Source organism: Lepisosteus platostomus, chromosome 4, assembly GCF_059453375.1.
Source record: "Lepisosteus platostomus isolate fLepPlt1 chromosome 4, fLepPlt1.hap1, whole genome shotgun sequence".
NCBI lineage: Eukaryota > Metazoa > Chordata > Actinopteri > Semionotiformes > Lepisosteidae > Lepisosteus > Lepisosteus platostomus.
This window is the reverse complement of record NC_142614.1, coordinates 75312378-75330318: the sequence shown is the minus strand read 5'-3', so window position 1 is coordinate 75330318 and position 17941 is coordinate 75312378. Positions and strand designations below refer to the sequence as shown.

The following is a 17941-nucleotide window of genomic DNA, read 5'->3' as shown; positions in this document are numbered from 1 at the left end:
CTTGACTAAACACAGTGCTGTTCAGATGATAGCTTGAATCAGATAAAATATATATATATCTTATGCAAAGAACTACTGTAGGCGCTGAAAGAACGGCAGCTGTACTTGCAAAAAGGCACAGCCTGAGTGAGCAGATGAACTCTGAAAATCGGGATTGTTGATGATTAACGGGGCCCTGATATTATTACTACAGAATTTTAACTGATGTCTCTTACTTAAGAATACAGGCTCCTTGAAACCTACTGTATACCTGCCTGTGTGTGCCCTTATCAGAGTCAGCCTTATGATTTAAAGAATCCCCGACTAGTTGGGTGGTACTGTATAACACTTCTGCCCTAGTTTTCTTTGTTCTGTGCCTTTCAAGTGTTTGACAGTCACAAAAAGCATTGAATTTAAAAGGAAGCTGTTACAGTAACTATGTAATGGGCTTTGTAAAACGCACAAAATCTAGACTACGGGAACATCACTTTATCTTATTTTTGGTGATCGGGTGTTTTTATTTTAATATACCACATAGAAAATGCTTATGTACTAAAACAGTCCTCCCCCCCAACCAGTAAAAATAATTTTCACAAACGTTTAGTTTTGGTTGATCTGTATTATTATTATCATTATTTTATTATTATTATGGAGGTTTAAGTGTAAAAAATATATTTATGCTCAAAGTGTAAATGTAGAGAAAACAGGTTTGTCCTGGCTTGGAGACACCGGTGGGTCTCGAGAGCAGAGCTTATGTGATGTGTGCTGTCCAGCTGAACTCTTTATTTCACACACAGGTATGACAGTACTTGCATCTTCTCAGTGCCCAATACTGTTCACACCCCTGATCTGGCAGTCGCTGGAACAGCGCAGCGACAGGTGCACCAAGCAGCCTGTTTTTACAGCTGAAAGGGTTTCTTTATAGCAGCACGACCACATGACGCCAGCACGCCCAGTGTACAGGATGTGTGTCGTAGCTTCGGCAAGGGCAGCAGGGTGGAGAAGTGGTCAGCATAGCTGCCTTGCAGCGCTGGGGCCCTGGCTTCGATTCTGGCCCTGGGGTGCTGTCTGTGTGGAGTCTGTATGTTCTTCCCTAGTTCACATGGGTTTCCTCTTTCTGTAGCATTTTTTAAATATGACATAATCACCACTCACCCTTTGTAAGATGCACTGTTGGAGAATGGTTGGAGGTGTTCTGGTTTCCTCCCACAGTTCAGAGACACAGTGACAGGTTCACTGGAGTCTGGGAAGCCTGTTCCTGGGGTGAGTGTGTGTGCTCCATGATAGACTGGTGTCCTGCCCGGGGTGTATGCTGCATCGTGGCTCTGGGTCACTGTGACCATGCATCGGACAAACAGTTAATGAAACTTACAGTTTCTTGCCTTATTAACTTAAGGAAGAGCAAAATATGAAAGCCCAGAGTGGAATTTAGCGAGGACACCTGTGCAGAAATCAGTCAGGACACAAGAGCTGACACCAATACTCTTCTGACCAGTGTCATGGGATCTGTACAGAGCACGCAGCACCTCAGTTTAACGCCACATCCGAAGGGCGGCTCCATTGTCCCTGGTCACCAGACTAGGTGCTGTTTTGGAAATCCTGGGCCACAGGGAAGAGCGCCACCTACTGGTCCATCACACTTGGGCAGAGAGTGATGCTATTTGTCACTTTCTCAGATATAGGAGCCGAACTGCAAGTTAATCATCTATCCGGGAACAGCACCAAGGGATTTTAAAATGCATGATTGTATGGAATCTCTAAAGCATATTAATTTAGTCTTCTGCTTCAGGATAAAGAAGTACAAGCTATTAAAGTAAGTGTAGTCCCTTTCCCTCGGTATACAGGATCAGAAACTAGAGGTTCTTATTAAAATAGAAAAAAAGGCACAACACTAAGACTACTGAACCTTTTTAGATTCCATAGAGGATAGACTTTTCAATTGACACATTAAAAGCTTGCCAGGGGTTTTGTGGCAGCCTTATTTGCGAATGTGTTTAAGTGAAATACACTGACCTGTTTCAAGAACTGTGGCTGAATTTATTACAGCATTGAGCATAGCAATATTTAGTACACATCTCTATCCCAGGTGTGTTTCCTGCCTGCTTTTAACAGCACCCTGCGGAGCTCTCTGTTAGACGCAAAAAAAACAGTCCAAAATTAAAAAAATAAAAGGGTCAGAAGTCAGCAGTGAAAGAAATTCGCTGAAATTCCCTCAGGTTAAGACTTCATACTCCATCATGAGAGGGCAGACAGGTCTGTTTACTTGCTACACAACTGTTGGCTTTGGTTCAAGTTTTTGTTTGCTGGGAATATTTGTGTTCTAAAAACATTTTGAGTATTGTTTTTTTTTTTTGCTTTTGCAGTTTCTGTTGGGCTGTTTGTTACAGATCCTCCTATTCTAGGGTGCTGCTCTGCTCACAGGAATAAGACCACAGTCCCATGTCCTGCCCTTGCCATCCTGGCAGACTCAGTAAAGCTGAAACAGCAGCTACAGATGAGAGTTTGTTTTGGGTTTCTACTGTACAGCTAATAGCAATACATTTACACACATTCAGTAATGTGCCAACGCAGTTAATATCTGCCGTAGTTGTTTCCCTCCGTACTTCAGGAAAATCTAAATGAACGATGTCATTCTGTTTTATTTTTCCAACATGGCATGCTAAAAATGAAGAGAATAGTTTCTTTTTTACCTTAATTTTAAGGAATGTCACACTGTTGGATTAAAAAAATACCTTTTCTGTCACCCATTGAAGATATCAGTCTGTGGCACGATTTAGCAAATATCTCCATGTTTTATTTTTGTGGAATTTAATACAGAGCAAAGATGAATTCTGCAGAAAGACTTTCATCGCCACTCAACATATACCCCTGTTGTTAGGTGTTAGCACCCTCTCGCCGCGTTAACAGCCCCCATCGTTTTCTCGCTGCCGGAATAACAGAAATCATTTTAGATTTCCTTCTAAAGTTAGGAGCTCTGAATATTTCTCGTTCCTTCAGAAAATTCTCTCCATTTTCCTCTGTGAATTATTGTGAGCACAGTGACTCAGGGCGGGGGCTATTTTGAGTCATGCTGGGGTATGTAAGCAAACCGAGCTGGGTAACGAAGACTTTGACACCTTTCTTGTTCAGACTTGCTAATACCAGCCACGATGCCCAGTATTTCAAACTGGCGACGCACAATTCATTTTAGGGTTGTGCTGCGATGCAGTTGTTGTTTTCAAATAATTATTTAGTCACATTTCTTTATTCTGTAACTTCAGTATCAACACCTTTGGAGGCCCAATGCCTTTGCTTCCTGTACCGTAGCCGAACGCAACCCTATTGGTCACACATGTCTGCTTTTTGGGGTGAACCCGGCCGTCCCTGTGCTCTGGGGTGCCTGAAGCACCAGGGCTGTTGTTGGAGCTCTGGGCAGTCTGTCTCTAGTATGCCCCAGCCATTTCAGTGTTCCCCCAAAAAGGCACCAGTGTCAAAGATCCATCAAAGCATTGGTTTAATGGGAAATGGAGTTCACATAGCACATCTGCCCAGTCCTGGTCTTGGTAATTCCAGTATCATCCCAGTGGAGATCATAAGAGAGGAGAGAAGCAGGAGGAGGCAGCTTGGCCCATCTCGCCTGTCTGGGTAGCTGTTTCTTGACCAGAAGATCTCATCCAGGCAAGCAATGTGCTCCATACACCCGCAACCCTTTGTGTAAAGACCTGCCTCCTGTTCTTGGTGTTAAATGCGCTTCTGTGCATTTTCCACTCGTGTCCACCAGCGTTCCCAGCCATCTTAATTGGACATTTTTTCATTTCTAGAAGAGTTGCAGATTGCCTGTTCATTTCTAACATCTGCAACCTTTGAAAAGCCGCGAAAATGAATTGTTTGATTAAGGAAATAATAATAATAATAATAATAATAATAATAATAATAATAATAAGTATTCCTCACACTTATATAGCACTTTTCTGGATACTCCACTCAAAGCGCTTTACAGGTCATGGGGATCCCCTCCACCCCCACCAGTGTGCAGCCCCACCTGTCATTGAATGATTTGTTCAATGAAACCTTAAATTAAGTAACCAAGATCCTGCAATAATTCACAAACCAGAAGTCACCAGTAAAGACAAGTACTGTATGCGTGGGTTTTTTTGTGCATTGCACTGTCCTGAAGATTAGTTTCTTTTATTAATCTTTGGAAGAAAGATATGTTGTGAGGCAAAGCAGAAAATAGAGAGGTGCTGCCGTTTATAAATCCAGCCGTAAGAAGGTGCTGTGTCCAGACTGTTAATATGAGTGCTGTCTGTCTGGTACTGAAACTGGCTCATGGTTTCAACATCCTCTAGTTTAAAGTTATGTTTCCAGATTTGTTTTCAAATTAAAGAGGATGCGTATCTGATGTAGATGTATTACTGACATTTTCTGTATTTACAGTACTTTTATTTTTGGCCTAGTTAGAGGGATTATGTAAGGCAAGGGAAAGAGGAATGCCTTAATAATACAGGCTTCCCTGTGAAATAACATTTCTCACCACAGCTGAGAACTGAGTCGGCATACAGTAGCTCATTACAATCGGGGAATATTCTTTTGTTGTTTCAGTTTGTTTATTTGCATCAGTAATGTCTCTACCATGGTATTAAATGTCAAAAGGCATGGTTTGAGGACATTTTTGCTAGAATAAAGGCCTGATTCGGTTAATCAACAAATAATCTGGAATGCCAAGATGGTGGACAGTCAGCAATAGACCTCAGCCCCCCTCATACGCGTAGTACTGTACAGTATGTAGTTTACAGGGTTTTTTTTAAGGTATGATATAATTAGTGGAGTACCACAGGGGTTTGTACTAAGACCTCCACTCTTGTTAATTATGTCAATGATGTAATTAGTGGAGTACCGTAAGGGTCTGTACTAAGATCTCTACTCTTGTTATGTCAATGATGTAATTAGTGGAGTACCACAGGGGTCTGTACTGGGACCACTGCTATTACTGATTTATAAAAAATATTTTGAATCCAGTAAACTAGTCAGGTTTGAAGATGATACTAAATTCGAAGGGTCAGCATATAGTGTAGAAGCATAAGAAATTATAAAAGATTTAAGTAAAGTTAGACTAGGTACTGTAAATGCCTGGCAGATGACTTTCAATATAGACAAGTACAGTATTTTGCATGAACATCGGAAAAACATAAAATGACTAAGATGGTTGTACTGACACTTCTTTAACATCTTCTAGAGCAGCATTTGTCATTTGTCAAGTGCAGTGGAGTACCTTCAGGCATTAAGAGGTGTGCCAAGGAATTTTGGAAAAACACATATCAAATCTAAACAATGTGTGAATTCAATATTGTAGATATAGATTTGTTTAGGGGAGTAACCAACGGGTCGTGTTGCATGTTCCGTGTACACACACAAGAGAGAGGCTGTGCCCTAAAACTGTGCACAAATCTTGTGGTTCAGACTGGTCTGTTCAGTAACAACTTTCTTTCTTGTCTTTTCCTTGTGGAAAATTATTTTTAACAAAACTGGTGTTCAGTGGCAACGTGCTTTAGTATCTATCTATTATCTCCATTCTCTGTTTCCTATTAGGCAATTTTCAGTCCAAGCTCACAGATTTCCCTGAATAAATCACCTAATTGAGAATTAATCTTTTATCAGGGATGTTATCAAAAGCCTTCTTAAAATATATACAGTACTGTATGTTCTGTATCATTGCTTATTCAATGAATCCTAAGTTCACAGTTAAGTTAAGCCATCCATAACTGTTTTCCTTAGTATGTGCTGAATAGACCATATGCTCTTATTTCTCTGTAGGTGATCCTCTAGTTTAGTTCTAATTATTGTTTCCATAATTTTACATACAACAGAAGTCAGACTATGTGGACTGTATCTCCTAGTTTGGTTTTGTTGCCCTTGTTAGGGGTGGGTTCTTCATTAGCAGTGGTTAGAATATTTACACTGAGAGCACCCTGTTGTATGTGACTCCCAAAAGCAGGCTGGGAACAAACTTCAGGTGCCTGGAGCCAAACCGCAGACAATTTTAGTGAATACATGCATTAGTGTATCTTTTAGGTTTTGTTGACTGTTGTTTTCAAATTAAAACATTTTCTTTCTCTACAAACCCACCCCCATTAACATTACATTGCAGCTGAATATGACCTGCATCTCTGTTTGAAATCCTGTTTTTGTGCGGACTGGTGCTTACTGGGTACTTCCAGATACTTTTCTTTCAGTTTTTGTACGATCTGTATTAAAATCACAGCCTTTAATTAACCTTTCTGAGCTGTTTTTACAGTGTGATTTGAATTGGAGATTCTGTTTGGCAGATGAGTTATTAAAACTTTCTTTTTAAACAGATTTTCTGAGCTGCTTTCACTTTACGGTCTAGACTTGTGTTCAACTGAGTTCCGACATGCCTTCCCCTGTCCTGATTCATTGTGGTGGCTGTTGTGACTGTGTTCCACTGCCATTCTCCAAATCGCGGAGGTGAATGAACCAAGTCTCTGTAGGTGCTGCAGAAACTGTCTTTCTGTTTATAATTATTATTGTTTCTGTGTTTTGCTCCTGAGGCTTTTAATCCCGAGTAGATCAAAGCCACTTCTTTCCAGAAGCCATGCAGCGTGCTGTCAGTGAGGATTAGCGCAGACAGTGGTCTCTATCTGCAGTTCATGTCCGGATCCTGTAATTGAAGTGAGAGACCCCTGAGATGCACGCCACCTGCTTCACCCCTCTCTGTCTCCATGCTGTTGCTCACAAACTTCTCATTTCATTTCAAGTCCCTCATCAGAACCTAATTATTTACCAAACTCCACGTTATCTGTGTGAATATGGATTTCCTGGTGCCATGGTGAAGTGCAAATAGCCTGATTCACAAGAATTACAGGAGATGGCTACTTTGACTTGTCCCAGCTTGTCTGCTGAGTAATAATAATCAAAAGAACAAGCTGGGTGCTTAGCGCAGATTCGATGATTCTAGCACTGATTAATTAGACAGGGAATTGTGTGACTTCCTCTGCTAAGCAATCTGCCACAAACTGCAAAGCTGGAGAGAGGCTGCAGCCATCTCTCTGACCTGTGTGTGGGAAAAAAACTACAGAAATCTGGTGATCTAGCGAGGACTGGTTGATATTTTACTTTAGAAATGAGGAGTGATTTTTCATTTTTTTTACCGTTGTGTAACAATAGTTATATTGATGATAAAATAATAGTAAAACATTCAGGGCTGATGATCTGTGTAGCCCTTCCTTGTTGTACTTGGCCCAGATATCTATATGTAAGAACATGCTTTCCAGCAATTAAGAGAGCCCAGGACATGCACATACTGTGTCTGAAACATGGACACTCACTGATATCAGTGTGGTATTGTTTTCAGTCAGCTTTTAAAATGCCATAGTGATTGTTTTTTTTTAACTCTTAACACTTCATACCAGTTCATACTGTACCTTGACTTTTACAAAGACTTCTGATTTCTGAAGAAACTCCTGTGTGAAGATCTAGTTCAGAGCTCTGCATTTCTTTAGTCAGTCTTTGGTATCGATCCATGCAGATTGGTTCTTTCACATCTTTAAAATATCTTAATTAGAAAATCTTTTATCCCATTAAAAAATTCACAACCAAAAACACTTTGTTTCAATTTATTTGAAACTTTTTAAATCCACACCTGAGCAAAAAAAAAAGTATGACTGGGATCAGATTACTGTGAAAACAGACAGTGATCCAGTACCGTAAAGGTATGTATACTTTTAGTTGAAAGTATGTTCTTTGTTGATTTTGTTCCAACAGTATGTGGACACTGTCTGGATAACAAGCTAAAAAGAAAAATAGAGGTTTTTTGGTGGGAAAGGGAAATACCAGTAGAAGTTTCTCAAAGCTGGCTCTCATGTACTGTGTGTACAGTACGTACACAGAGGAGGAGACTTCGGACTAAGATGAGCTTATGAGCTCTTTGTCTTGGCCGCACTGGAATGATGAAGCTTCCCACCCCTGGAATGAGCTTTCCGAACAGGAAATCAAAGGCAGCCCGTGGCTGGCGGAGCATGTGGAGTCGGTTTACCTCCACGCCAGCCCTGGTCTGGGGCACAGGCCCCTCTTCCACTGCCTCTCCTCTCTTGAGCACGTCCACCCGTTCCTTTCAGGCTTCTTCAGGACCGAAACACTGCAGTATTTTTCTGTCTGTAATATGGAACAGATGGCCTTGGAAGAAAAAAAAATAGTCATGCAAAATATTTGTAAAGAAAAAATAACCCCAAGGCATTATATAATTGTTCCTCTTTATCTCATGTGGTTTTGCTGGAGCTCTTTTTTCTGATGTGAGCTCAGGATAGAAGGTGCTGGGGTCACAGGGAGAGAACTGATGCCGGCATCGTTCCCCACTTTCTTTTCCGAAACTGGCTGGATTTAATCAATAATGAAGATAATCTTTTTAAAGTTCTCTAAATGTGTCCGATGCTTTCAAAACTGTTGTGAACCCAACTAACAGTGTAGCTTAGTCCTACCTTTATTGAGGAGTATTATTTTATTCAGTAATTAATCACTTGCATAGCGCGTTTAATCCCTAGATGCTTCTCATACAGGGGGGACCCAGCCCCTCCTGAGAGACACACAGCAGCCACACTGCACAGCAGGTCAGGGGGAGACACGAGGAATCGTTTCACCAGTTAAAGTAAGACGAGACGTTAGGGAGGCCAGACTGTTAGCGTGGGTTAAGACTCATACTCGTCAGGACCTCGATTTAACATCCCAGCTGAAGAACTGCTCCTCTTGGAGCGCTGTACCGAATACTGGAATTTCTTGTCCAGGGGAAAGACCGCCACCTACTGGTCGGGGGGTCTCCCAACAGCCCCCTGGATTGACTGGGAGGTCTCCCATCCCAGCACCGGCAGGCCCAGCCTTGCTGAGCTTCTGAGATCTGACCATCAAGGCGGCAAGATGGTAAAGCCATCTTGAAAATGGTTTCCAGTTCAGCTTTGAGACAGGTTTTCTTAGCCTTGAAACATGGACTAAACATATTTCATTATTTCATTGCTGGAACGCTAAACTCTTGATGGGGCTGCAAACAGCGCGTGTACGGAACACGCTGACAGCTAACACACGGACCCTCGCAGAACATCCGAAATCTTGGAGCAATAAAGCTTTATCACAGCGATGGTGTGGAAAACGGCTTCTTCCTGCTTATGCACTATCTGTAGTCATACTGGAAAGGATTTGCAAGTCTCCCACAGTGGTGATTCAAAGAAGTAGCAGTAATATGTCGCATTAATATGGTCAGCAGCCATATCACCCTGCAACTCGCTACTGGCAGCCCACTGAGGCTCAGCAGCTGTGAGCCTGGTCAGCACCTGGATGGGAGACTCCTGGGAAAAACTAAGGTCTGCTAATATCAGGCTGCAGGAAGAGGTGTTAGTGGGGCCAATAGGGGGCACTCACCCTGCATCAGTGTGGGTCCTAATGCCCCAGTATAGTGACGGGGACACTATACTCTAAAAAGACGCCATCCTTCAGATAAGAAGTAAAACCGAGGTCCTCTCTCAGGGGATTCCCAGGGAATCCCAGGGCATTTCTTGAAAAGAGTAGGGGTGTTACCCAGGTGTCCTGACAAAATTTCCCCCTGGCCTTTACCAGTCATGGCCTCCTAATAATCCCCATCTCTGAACTGGCTTCATCACTCTGCTCTCCTCCCCACTGAGAGCTGGTGTGTGGGGAGCGGACTGGCGCATCATCCAGGTGGGGCTGCACACTGGTGGGGGTGGAGGGGAGCCCCGTTATCTGTAAAGCGCTTTGAGTGGAGTGTCCAAAAAAGAACTATATAAGTGTATATTATTAATTAAGATACTCAATGTAATGCACATGGATACAGTATGAACTTTCTTGAGGCCGGGGCCTTGCTCAGGTCTTGCTCACCTGCTGTGAGGGGTTGTGGGTACTGCCTGCATGGCCAGAGAAGTCAAACACCTGGGCTTTCCTACACAGCAGCTGCACTTTCTCTGCTGGGTAGTGAATGATGCATATGACTATTAAACAGCTCGTTGTCCAATCATATGGCATTTCCTCTCCTCTCATGCTCTGGAAAATTCCAGCTACCCATTAGAACAGGAGTGCAGATATTGAAAAGTTACCCTTAAGATCACCTTGCCTCCTAAGGAGAGCAAGTGGTTTTTTTTTTTTTGGGGTCGGTTATACGTTTTTTAAAACATCTCATGGAGGGTGCTTGCTTGTGAAGCTTAGGTATGTCCTCTGGCCTAAACCTGCCGCTTTAAGGAATGCAATTTTCCAATTAACTCGGTCAAAGTTTCATGGCAGTAAGGAAATGTGCTTACCGAGCTGTCGCAGGTAGGGGGCAGAAGAACACTTGGTTATGACAAGGAAAATTAGCTGCAGTCCCAGACCGGTTATTAAATCTTGGTAACACAATAAATTCATTCGCGGCATTGCAAAACTTTACAAATTCAAAATTGTGAGCTCTGTGAAAGCACTGCATGGTTGCCATGTTGTTGCAAACCACTGGTCTTGCCACGGGCGAGAACGAGGGTCCCCACAAATTGCGACGTGAAGCAGCCCTTCCTGCTCACTAGTCACTTAGATTTAGATTTAGTCCAGAGCTCAGTAGTGACTTGTGTACTGTGATGTACCAGCAAATAAGGGCAGGTTGTGCAGCAGATATTTCACCACAGAAAGTTTCCAACATGATCTGCAAGCAGAGTTAACAAGTAAGTAGTATTTGTCGGCAAAATCATCTCGAAATCGGAAGCAATATTTCTATTGGATCGAAAGCGATGCATTCACAAGCCTGCTTGTTTACCATGCAATCGGGCCACAACATGCCACCAGATTTTTTGTTGCTGGGTTCTGAATCGCAGAACATTGTTGGTTTTGTGGTGTAAATTGGAGGTTTTACATGCTACTGTGCACATTGGACTTTTATTGTGCTTTGGAAGGCACTCATCAATGCCGATTCTTTCTAACCCTAAAATATAAAAATAGAGTTGCTGTTCTCCTTTAGTGTAGGATTTTGTGGTATTCCTTTTTTATTTTGAAATATTTAATGATAGTAGATGATTTTGAAAAAAATTAATTCTGACCACTACATCCCAGAGGATTGTATTTTGAAAGCAACATTGAAATGATCCTCTGCTATGTCCAAATGCACATTGTCACAACCACCTGCGAGGAACAAACTGCAAATCCCAACATCTCATATCATAACAACTCAAATACTGTTCTAGATTTTGTACTCCGCACGTGTCCTGGCATCTGTCCAGTTTGGGGAGGTGCTGCTGAACGTCCACTTGTCTGTGTTGGTTCACGTGTCCCTCATTCGGGGGCTCCTGTCTTGTCCTGTTCATTCGACTGTACGCAACGAGCACGTCTGGACATGGGTGTGTGCTGGATGTTTCTCTTTTCCAGGTTTTTAAGTGGAAAACATTTAAAACAATGTTGTGGAATTCCTCTCACTCAATAAGATGCCACTTCGCCTGCAACTTTTAAGAATTCAGACCAAGAACAGTTTACAACTTTTACCTTGCAGACATCTTTAACAGCTTTTTAGAAGGAGTTATTCAGAAATTAGGAAGGAGTAGGTTATTATTACACCTATTACACCAAACTTAAATAGCAAGAAATTATAACTTTCTTGGATGGCATTCCTTTATCCATTTTTAAGATTATGTTAGATCTACAGAGCTCTAATGTGAATGGACAGTGTGGGTGTGGATTACATGGAGCAACACTTCAATACGTAAAACGTCACCTGTCAGCATTTCTTATTATCAGGGAAAGGTTTGTACATCCTGTATAAGGACATACTGTAGGAAACGTTACTGTCAAGAGGATATTTGGTCCATCCACCTCATTTTGTAGCAGCTGGTTTGATCTGAGGCTCTCATTCAGTCGTGTCTTGAGAGAAGCCAGAGTATCTGCTGCAACAACATGGCTGGGTAGCTTGATCCAGACCCCCACCAGCCTCTGTGTAAAGCAGTACCCCCCAGTCCTTGGGTTTAAATGCACAACCGCTTGATTTTCACTTCACTTCTGCCCTCTGGCCCTTGTTTCTCTGTTTATTCTGTCATCAGAATGCCTTGGAGGACTTTGAATATGTGTAAGAGCTTGGTCTTCTACATCCAAGAGTAAAGAGCTACAGTTCCTTCAGCCTGTCAGTGCAGGACCTTCCATTAACGCCCAGAATGCATCTAGGTCCTCAGCTGCACTTCATAGACACTGGGACTTTAAAACTCCAGCAGCAGACGGAGGATGAGTTAACGCTACTGTTTCGGTTCTTCAACAGAATGTCATTTATTCTTAATCGGTCTTCCACAAAAAATGAAGGTTTCTCCAAAATGAGGATACATTAACTGGATCAGAAATGCAATAACAACTCTCTGACCCAGACAGAATCACTCATCTCTTCAGCCCTGTTTGTGTGTTATTGTTCCATGTTGTTTTTGGTAACTGTCAACAACCAGACCATTTGAAACCTTTTTGTGGCGATGGTTTTGTCTGGTTGTACTGGTTAGTACTGTAATATTGTTGATAATCCCAATCCTGCCATTGCTGATGGGTGGCTCACAGTGAAATGGCACTAGAGAAAAAATATCACAGTATTTTTCTTTTGTTTTGAACCATGTGGTTATGTGACCCGTGGAAGCAGCTCGTTTGCCAGCTGGCTGCCCTCAGCAGGAGTAGTGTGGGTCTCCGAGTGGCTCAGCCGGTAAGGGCTGGGGTTTCCCACGTAGTGGCACACGATCATCATGTTTGGGGAACTCTAGCGCCCCCTGTGGCCTCCTGGGCCCTGTGGCCTCCGGAATTGTTAGAACAGCACAACTGGCTCTTCCTGAGCAGGCAGGGGCGCTGAGTGAATCCCAAGGCCTCTGAACGCCGCGCTGGCTGCGAGTCCTCGCGCTGGGAGGCCTGAGTGAAGCACCTGTGCTGTGCTCTTGATGCAGGACCCGGAGAGAAAGGGCTTCATGAACAAACTCTACGCCATCCAGGATGTGTGCGTCAGCGTGCAGAGTGCCCTGGACGACGTGGCCTCCTACGGGGAGAGAATAAAGAAGTAAGTCCCTCGGCAGAGCCCCAGGAAACCCCAGATACATGGATACTTTATTGATCCCGTGAGGGAAAGTGCAGTGCAACAGCAGCTTAACACAGTCAACACTGCACAGTGTGACGAATGATACAGTAATAATAATACAATGCATACAATACAATCAGTACAGTCAGTGAGAAGTGCACTAAGAAGAGTTACTCACAGCCCAGAACACTCAAAGAACAAACCAGAACCGAACAGTACACAAAAAGTTGTATTGCACAATATAAATATAAATGTATTGCACAAGTCCCTGGCATATATTGCACAAAAACGGTTGTAAACGGGAAAAAGAAAAAGACTGTCCCCCTTTCCCCACTGCTGTAAATGAGGCATCCCTGGGGCGCCCAGTCGTTGTCTGCCTGTCTTGCACTGGGCATGCAGCCTGGCACCTGAACCCAGAATGCACTGGGAGGGCAGCCTGGCACCTGAACCCAGAATGCATTGGGAGGGCAGCCTGGCACCTGAACCCAGAATGCACTGGGAAATCAGGCATCCTGTGGTGGCTCACTGCCCAGTGTTGTGTCACATCGCCTGTGTGCTAAAGATAACCTGAGAACAAGTGGAGAGGCTTAGGCTCCTGTTTTTAATTCTTCTTCGCAGTACCTTCAACTGGACTGTGCCTTTCCTGAGCTGGCTGGCCATCGTGGCTCTCTGCGTCGCCATCGTTATCTTATACTTCATTCCCCTTCGATACATTGTCCTCGCCTGGGGTGAGTGAGGCCAGGGGAGGGATCTCTCTCCTTGCTGTTTTGTTCATCCTCTCGGTATTTTTGCTCTGCTATACAAATCTTTGCGTAAAGACCTACAGTATAGCTACAGTATTTTATTCTTGAGTCTTCTGTTTCTCTGCCCAACTGCTGCTGTAGCCGTAATGTTTGTCATGTCACTGAAAGTTATGACGTAGAATGAAATGCTCCACAATTTAAGATGTTCTGGTAAACAGTTTATTTTTTGTTAGAAAACTGGATTATATAATAATCAAAATATATGTATTCTTTACTGTGGCCATGAGAACTGTTCATGTACATAAGAGCTGTCTAAAATCCCCTTGATTGAGAGGCACCTGGGGAAAGTTGAGTTTTGGGTGACCCAGGCTTGCTTCAGACTTGATGTATCGGGGGCAAAGTTTGGATGGTCAGCTGTGGCAGTCAGTGGTCAGTTATCTGTTGTACTTCCTGTGCAACGTGGCTGTGCTGGAGAAAGTGCCCAGAGCCAGGTCAGAGGAATAGAACGCTCTCATGAGGGAATATTTTAAGATAAGATCACTTTATTGGCCATATACAATTTCTTGTATGAGGAATTTGTCTTTTCACATACCCCAGCTTGCTCTCCATGAGACACACAGACAGGGAGAGAAGCTGGGGGTCAGAGCGCAGGGTCAGCCATTGCCCCTGGAGCAGCTGGGGTTAAGGGTCTTGCTCAGGGGCCCAACAGAGTAGGATTCCTCTGCTGGCCGCAGGATTTGAACCAGCAACCTTCCAGCCACAGGCGCAGATCCTGAGCCACAGAGCCACCTCTCCGCCACTCCTTTAGTCTTTAGTAGGACTCTGAAAGGCTCCTTTTCCATTGCTCTGTGCAGTCAGTAAGACGGAAGAGGAAGGTCCTTAGAGGAGTGATGATCACCAGAACATGGAGCACATTAGCCAATATTATTTGAGTTCTGAGTTGTACCGACACTAGTTCTTGGCTACAGTACCTCACCTCTGGACAGGGGTGCCGTGTCCTGTCGCAGTCGGCTGTAATTCAGGCTCGCGCGGCTCCTGTTTGTGCCCTTCAGGTGCTGACGAATCCCTTTTCTCCCAGGTGTTAATAAATTCACCAAGAAACTCCGCGACCCGTATACAATCGATAACAACGAGCTGCTGGACTTCCTCTCCCGAGTTCCTTCAGACGTACAAGTGGTAGGTGCTTTTGTCTTCGTCTCGTGTGGTGTGGAAAAAGACTCGTCACCTTCAAGAAAAGGGGTGGGATGGGATTTCTCCTGCTCAGTTATTTTGCCGTCTGCTGTGGCTGTCTGTGCTTCTGCAGTCGTTTCCGTAGCAGGACAAGGTGGTGGAGTCGAGTGCACGAGCTGACAGCTGCTGTGGTGTCCCGTGCTGAGGGCAAGGACACGTCTCTCAGTGCAAACCTGGACTTGAAGCAGATTGTACCTGATGGGACAGAACGTGGCTCGACTCTCCCCCCGACTGCAGCTGTTTTAGTTTTACAGGACCTTTATTTTAGCATGTTTGTTTGACCTTTTTTGTCCTTTAAGCTCATGTGCTGACTCACATCACACAATGTTAAAGTTTAAGCTTGTTTTGTTATTTTAACAATAGTTTGTTCATAACTTTTGACAAATAATTGAATAATGGAGTAGAATCGTAGAGGGCTGACATGGAATCATGCCAGGTGCTGCTTTTAACAAAAGTGCAAAAACACAAGTACCTGTACACAGTGAGTCTGAATGGAGTGGCTGGGCATGCTGTACAGTTACTCGTTTTAAATTGAAGACAAACTTTCGAACATTAAATAATCCGATGATGTAGCTCAGTTCGATGGAGTAATGAGAGCAGTTTTGCTGTGTCATGAGAAATGCGAGAAGATAAGAAGCAATGGCTCATGAAGCAGGCAGAGAGCAAAATGTGTAATTGATCTAATTCATCCCATTGCGGCTCGAGCAGCCCCACCAGGTTACCCACCTTAAGACCCCAAGAGTGGCATGGCCAGCTCGCTCCACACTGCTTCAGAGTCTACAGCCGAAAAAAAAAGAACATTTTGTCTTCCGGACTCTGGGTTATTTGTTCTGTGGTTATAAATACAGCATCTTCTTTTGTCCTTGTGTCTGTGCCAGGTTGGAGAATAAACTAGGCTTGAACAGTACTGTATATCTGAACTGGTTTTGAGATGCATAAATCGCAGCTCCCTGCAGCCTTCCTGTGCTCCAGACCACGGTGTCTGACTTGCCCAAGCTACCCGTCTGAAAATTACCTACAGAACCTCCCAGGCCCAGCCAGCACCCCTGTCCTGGGCTGTCAGAGTTGCTGCAGTGATGCATTGTGTGTGTCAAAGCAGCTCCTTTATTGATTATCAATACAGGACAAAGGCGTAGCTGTGAATGTAACTTAGGGGTCAGCCCTGTTCAAGAAGAGCCCAAATCCTGCAGCTCGTAGAGATCACCCACACCCCTCAAATGATCAATTTGTAAAGGCCTGGAGCAAAAGTGACTCTTAATCAGTTTAGTAAGTTAATTGGTTCAGCTGGGTCAGGAGTTGACCGCTGTGGACCCTGAGGTCAGCCCAGTGTTGGTGTTGTCTTGTCATGTGATTGCTAAACTCCATGATTGAACAGATCAGCTCTTTTGCTGGTCAGAACAGAGTTGTTCCCAGCGTTTCCAGGAATCTGAGCGTGACCCTTATAAGACCCTCATAAGATGGAGAACAAGGCTGCAATGACTCCAAGAATGCCTCCTCCCTGAGCACTCGCATGGGGAAGTGTCTCGCTAACTGTCCTGGATGTAACAGCAGCTGTACCGTACAGTATTATTTTCATACTCTGTTCAGGCTTGTATGTTAGTTTTAAAAGTTAATTTACTATTCTGCTTAATTAACTGCGCACAGAAAATGCTAATTGTTGCCTGAGAAGCAGTTTTAAGTAGAGGTAGAATTATTTTCTGCAGCACTATAAAAGAAGATTTACTCGTCTCATTACTGTTAAAATATTTATCTTATCTCCTCCCAAAGAGACTGTGCATCTAATTCTCCATGAGCATCTCATTCAGAAGCTGTAGAACAAGAACGGCGCGGCAGAGAATAAAATAAAGGATAACTATCCTTTAAAAACAACATAAAAGAACCATTTAATGTTTTTTTTCCAGTTTTTCTATGCTATCTGCTGTGTGTGATTTGACACCAGAATACAGTGTTTTTTTTTCATGACATCCCTGAAACAGCCCCTCACAAACAGCTCTCTTGTTTGACTGGCACACTTCAGTTTTCTGCTGCCTGAATGGTGCTCCAGTCACATTCCACACAAACTAAAATTGTTATCTCAACTCCGGAATCATTACTCATGAACAGATTATGGAGTGAGTGTCATTTGATGGCAATAATAAACACTACAATTCAATTCACCTAGAGAATATCTTTAAATAGTTCAACAAAGTACTGTATCTCATTATTTTAAAAGTTTGTAGGTGTTTTGTAAAAACCATTAACAGGCTCTGCTCAGATCTCAGAAGCTCAACGAGGCTGAGCCTGCTGGTAGTGGGATGGGAGACCTCAAAGTCAGTCCAGGTTGCTGTTGTGTTGGTAGACCAGCTGACCAGTAGAACAGTAGGTGGCACCCTTCCCTCTGGGCAAGAATTTCCAGGGCTGCTGGTGCAGAGTGGCCTCTGTGTGTCTCCCAGGTGGGGCTGCTGGTGCAGAATGATCCCTGTGTGTCTCCCAGGTGGGGCTGCTGGTGCAGAATGGCCTCTGTGTGTCTCCCAGGTGGGGCTGCTGGTGCAGAATGATCACTGTGTGTCTCCCAGGTGGGGCTGCTGGTGCAGAATGGCCTCTGTGTGTCTCCCAGGTGGGGCTGCTGGTGCAGAATGATCCCTGTGTGTCTCCCAGGTGGGGCTGCTGGTGCAGAATGGCCTCTGTGTGTCTCCCAGGTGGGGCTGCTGGTGCAGAATGATCACTGTGTGTCTCCCAGGTGGGGCTGCTGGTGCAGAATGATCCCTGTGTGTCTCCCAGGTGGGGCTGCTGGTGCAGTAGTAGAAGACGTGGTTCCCCTACTGTACTTCATGTTTAGTACCTTGAGATCCTTTGGGTTGAAACTATATAAATGCAAAAAAACTCTTATAATTCTCATTATTGTTTTCTAAAGAAGTGAACTGGATTATCTGAGATTGTTGCACGTGGTGCTGCTGTTAATTCC

The 17941-nt window shown here is 43.8% G+C and overlaps 2 protein-coding genes across 11 annotated transcripts in view; one reads left to right on the top strand and one right to left on the bottom strand.

The window, feature by feature from the left end:
- mctp1a (multiple C2 domains, transmembrane 1a) overlaps positions 1-17941 on the top strand; it is a 197432-nt gene that overhangs the window by 170904 nt on the left and 8587 nt on the right. For 9 of the 10 annotated variants that reach the window (XM_088630700.1, XM_088630701.1, XM_088630704.1 and 6 more), the window contains 3 exons: positions 12897-13006; positions 13643-13752; positions 14846-14943. In XM_088630700.1, coding sequence (XP_088486826.1) covers positions 12897-13006; positions 13643-13752; positions 14846-14943 — 318 coding nt within the window. Of the gene's footprint in view, positions 1-12896; positions 13007-13642; positions 13753-14845; positions 14944-17941 lie in introns of those variants that run through there. The other variant, XR_015936135.1, reaches the window with a different exon arrangement.
- Positions 10953-17941, bottom strand: part of slf1 (SMC5/6 complex localization factor 1) — a 61077-nt gene continuing 54088 nt past the window's right edge. Inside the window, exon 19 of the transcript XR_015936134.1 lies at positions 10953-12985. The gene's annotated coding sequence lies outside the window, so the exon portion shown is untranslated. The remainder of the gene's footprint in view (positions 12986-17941) is intronic.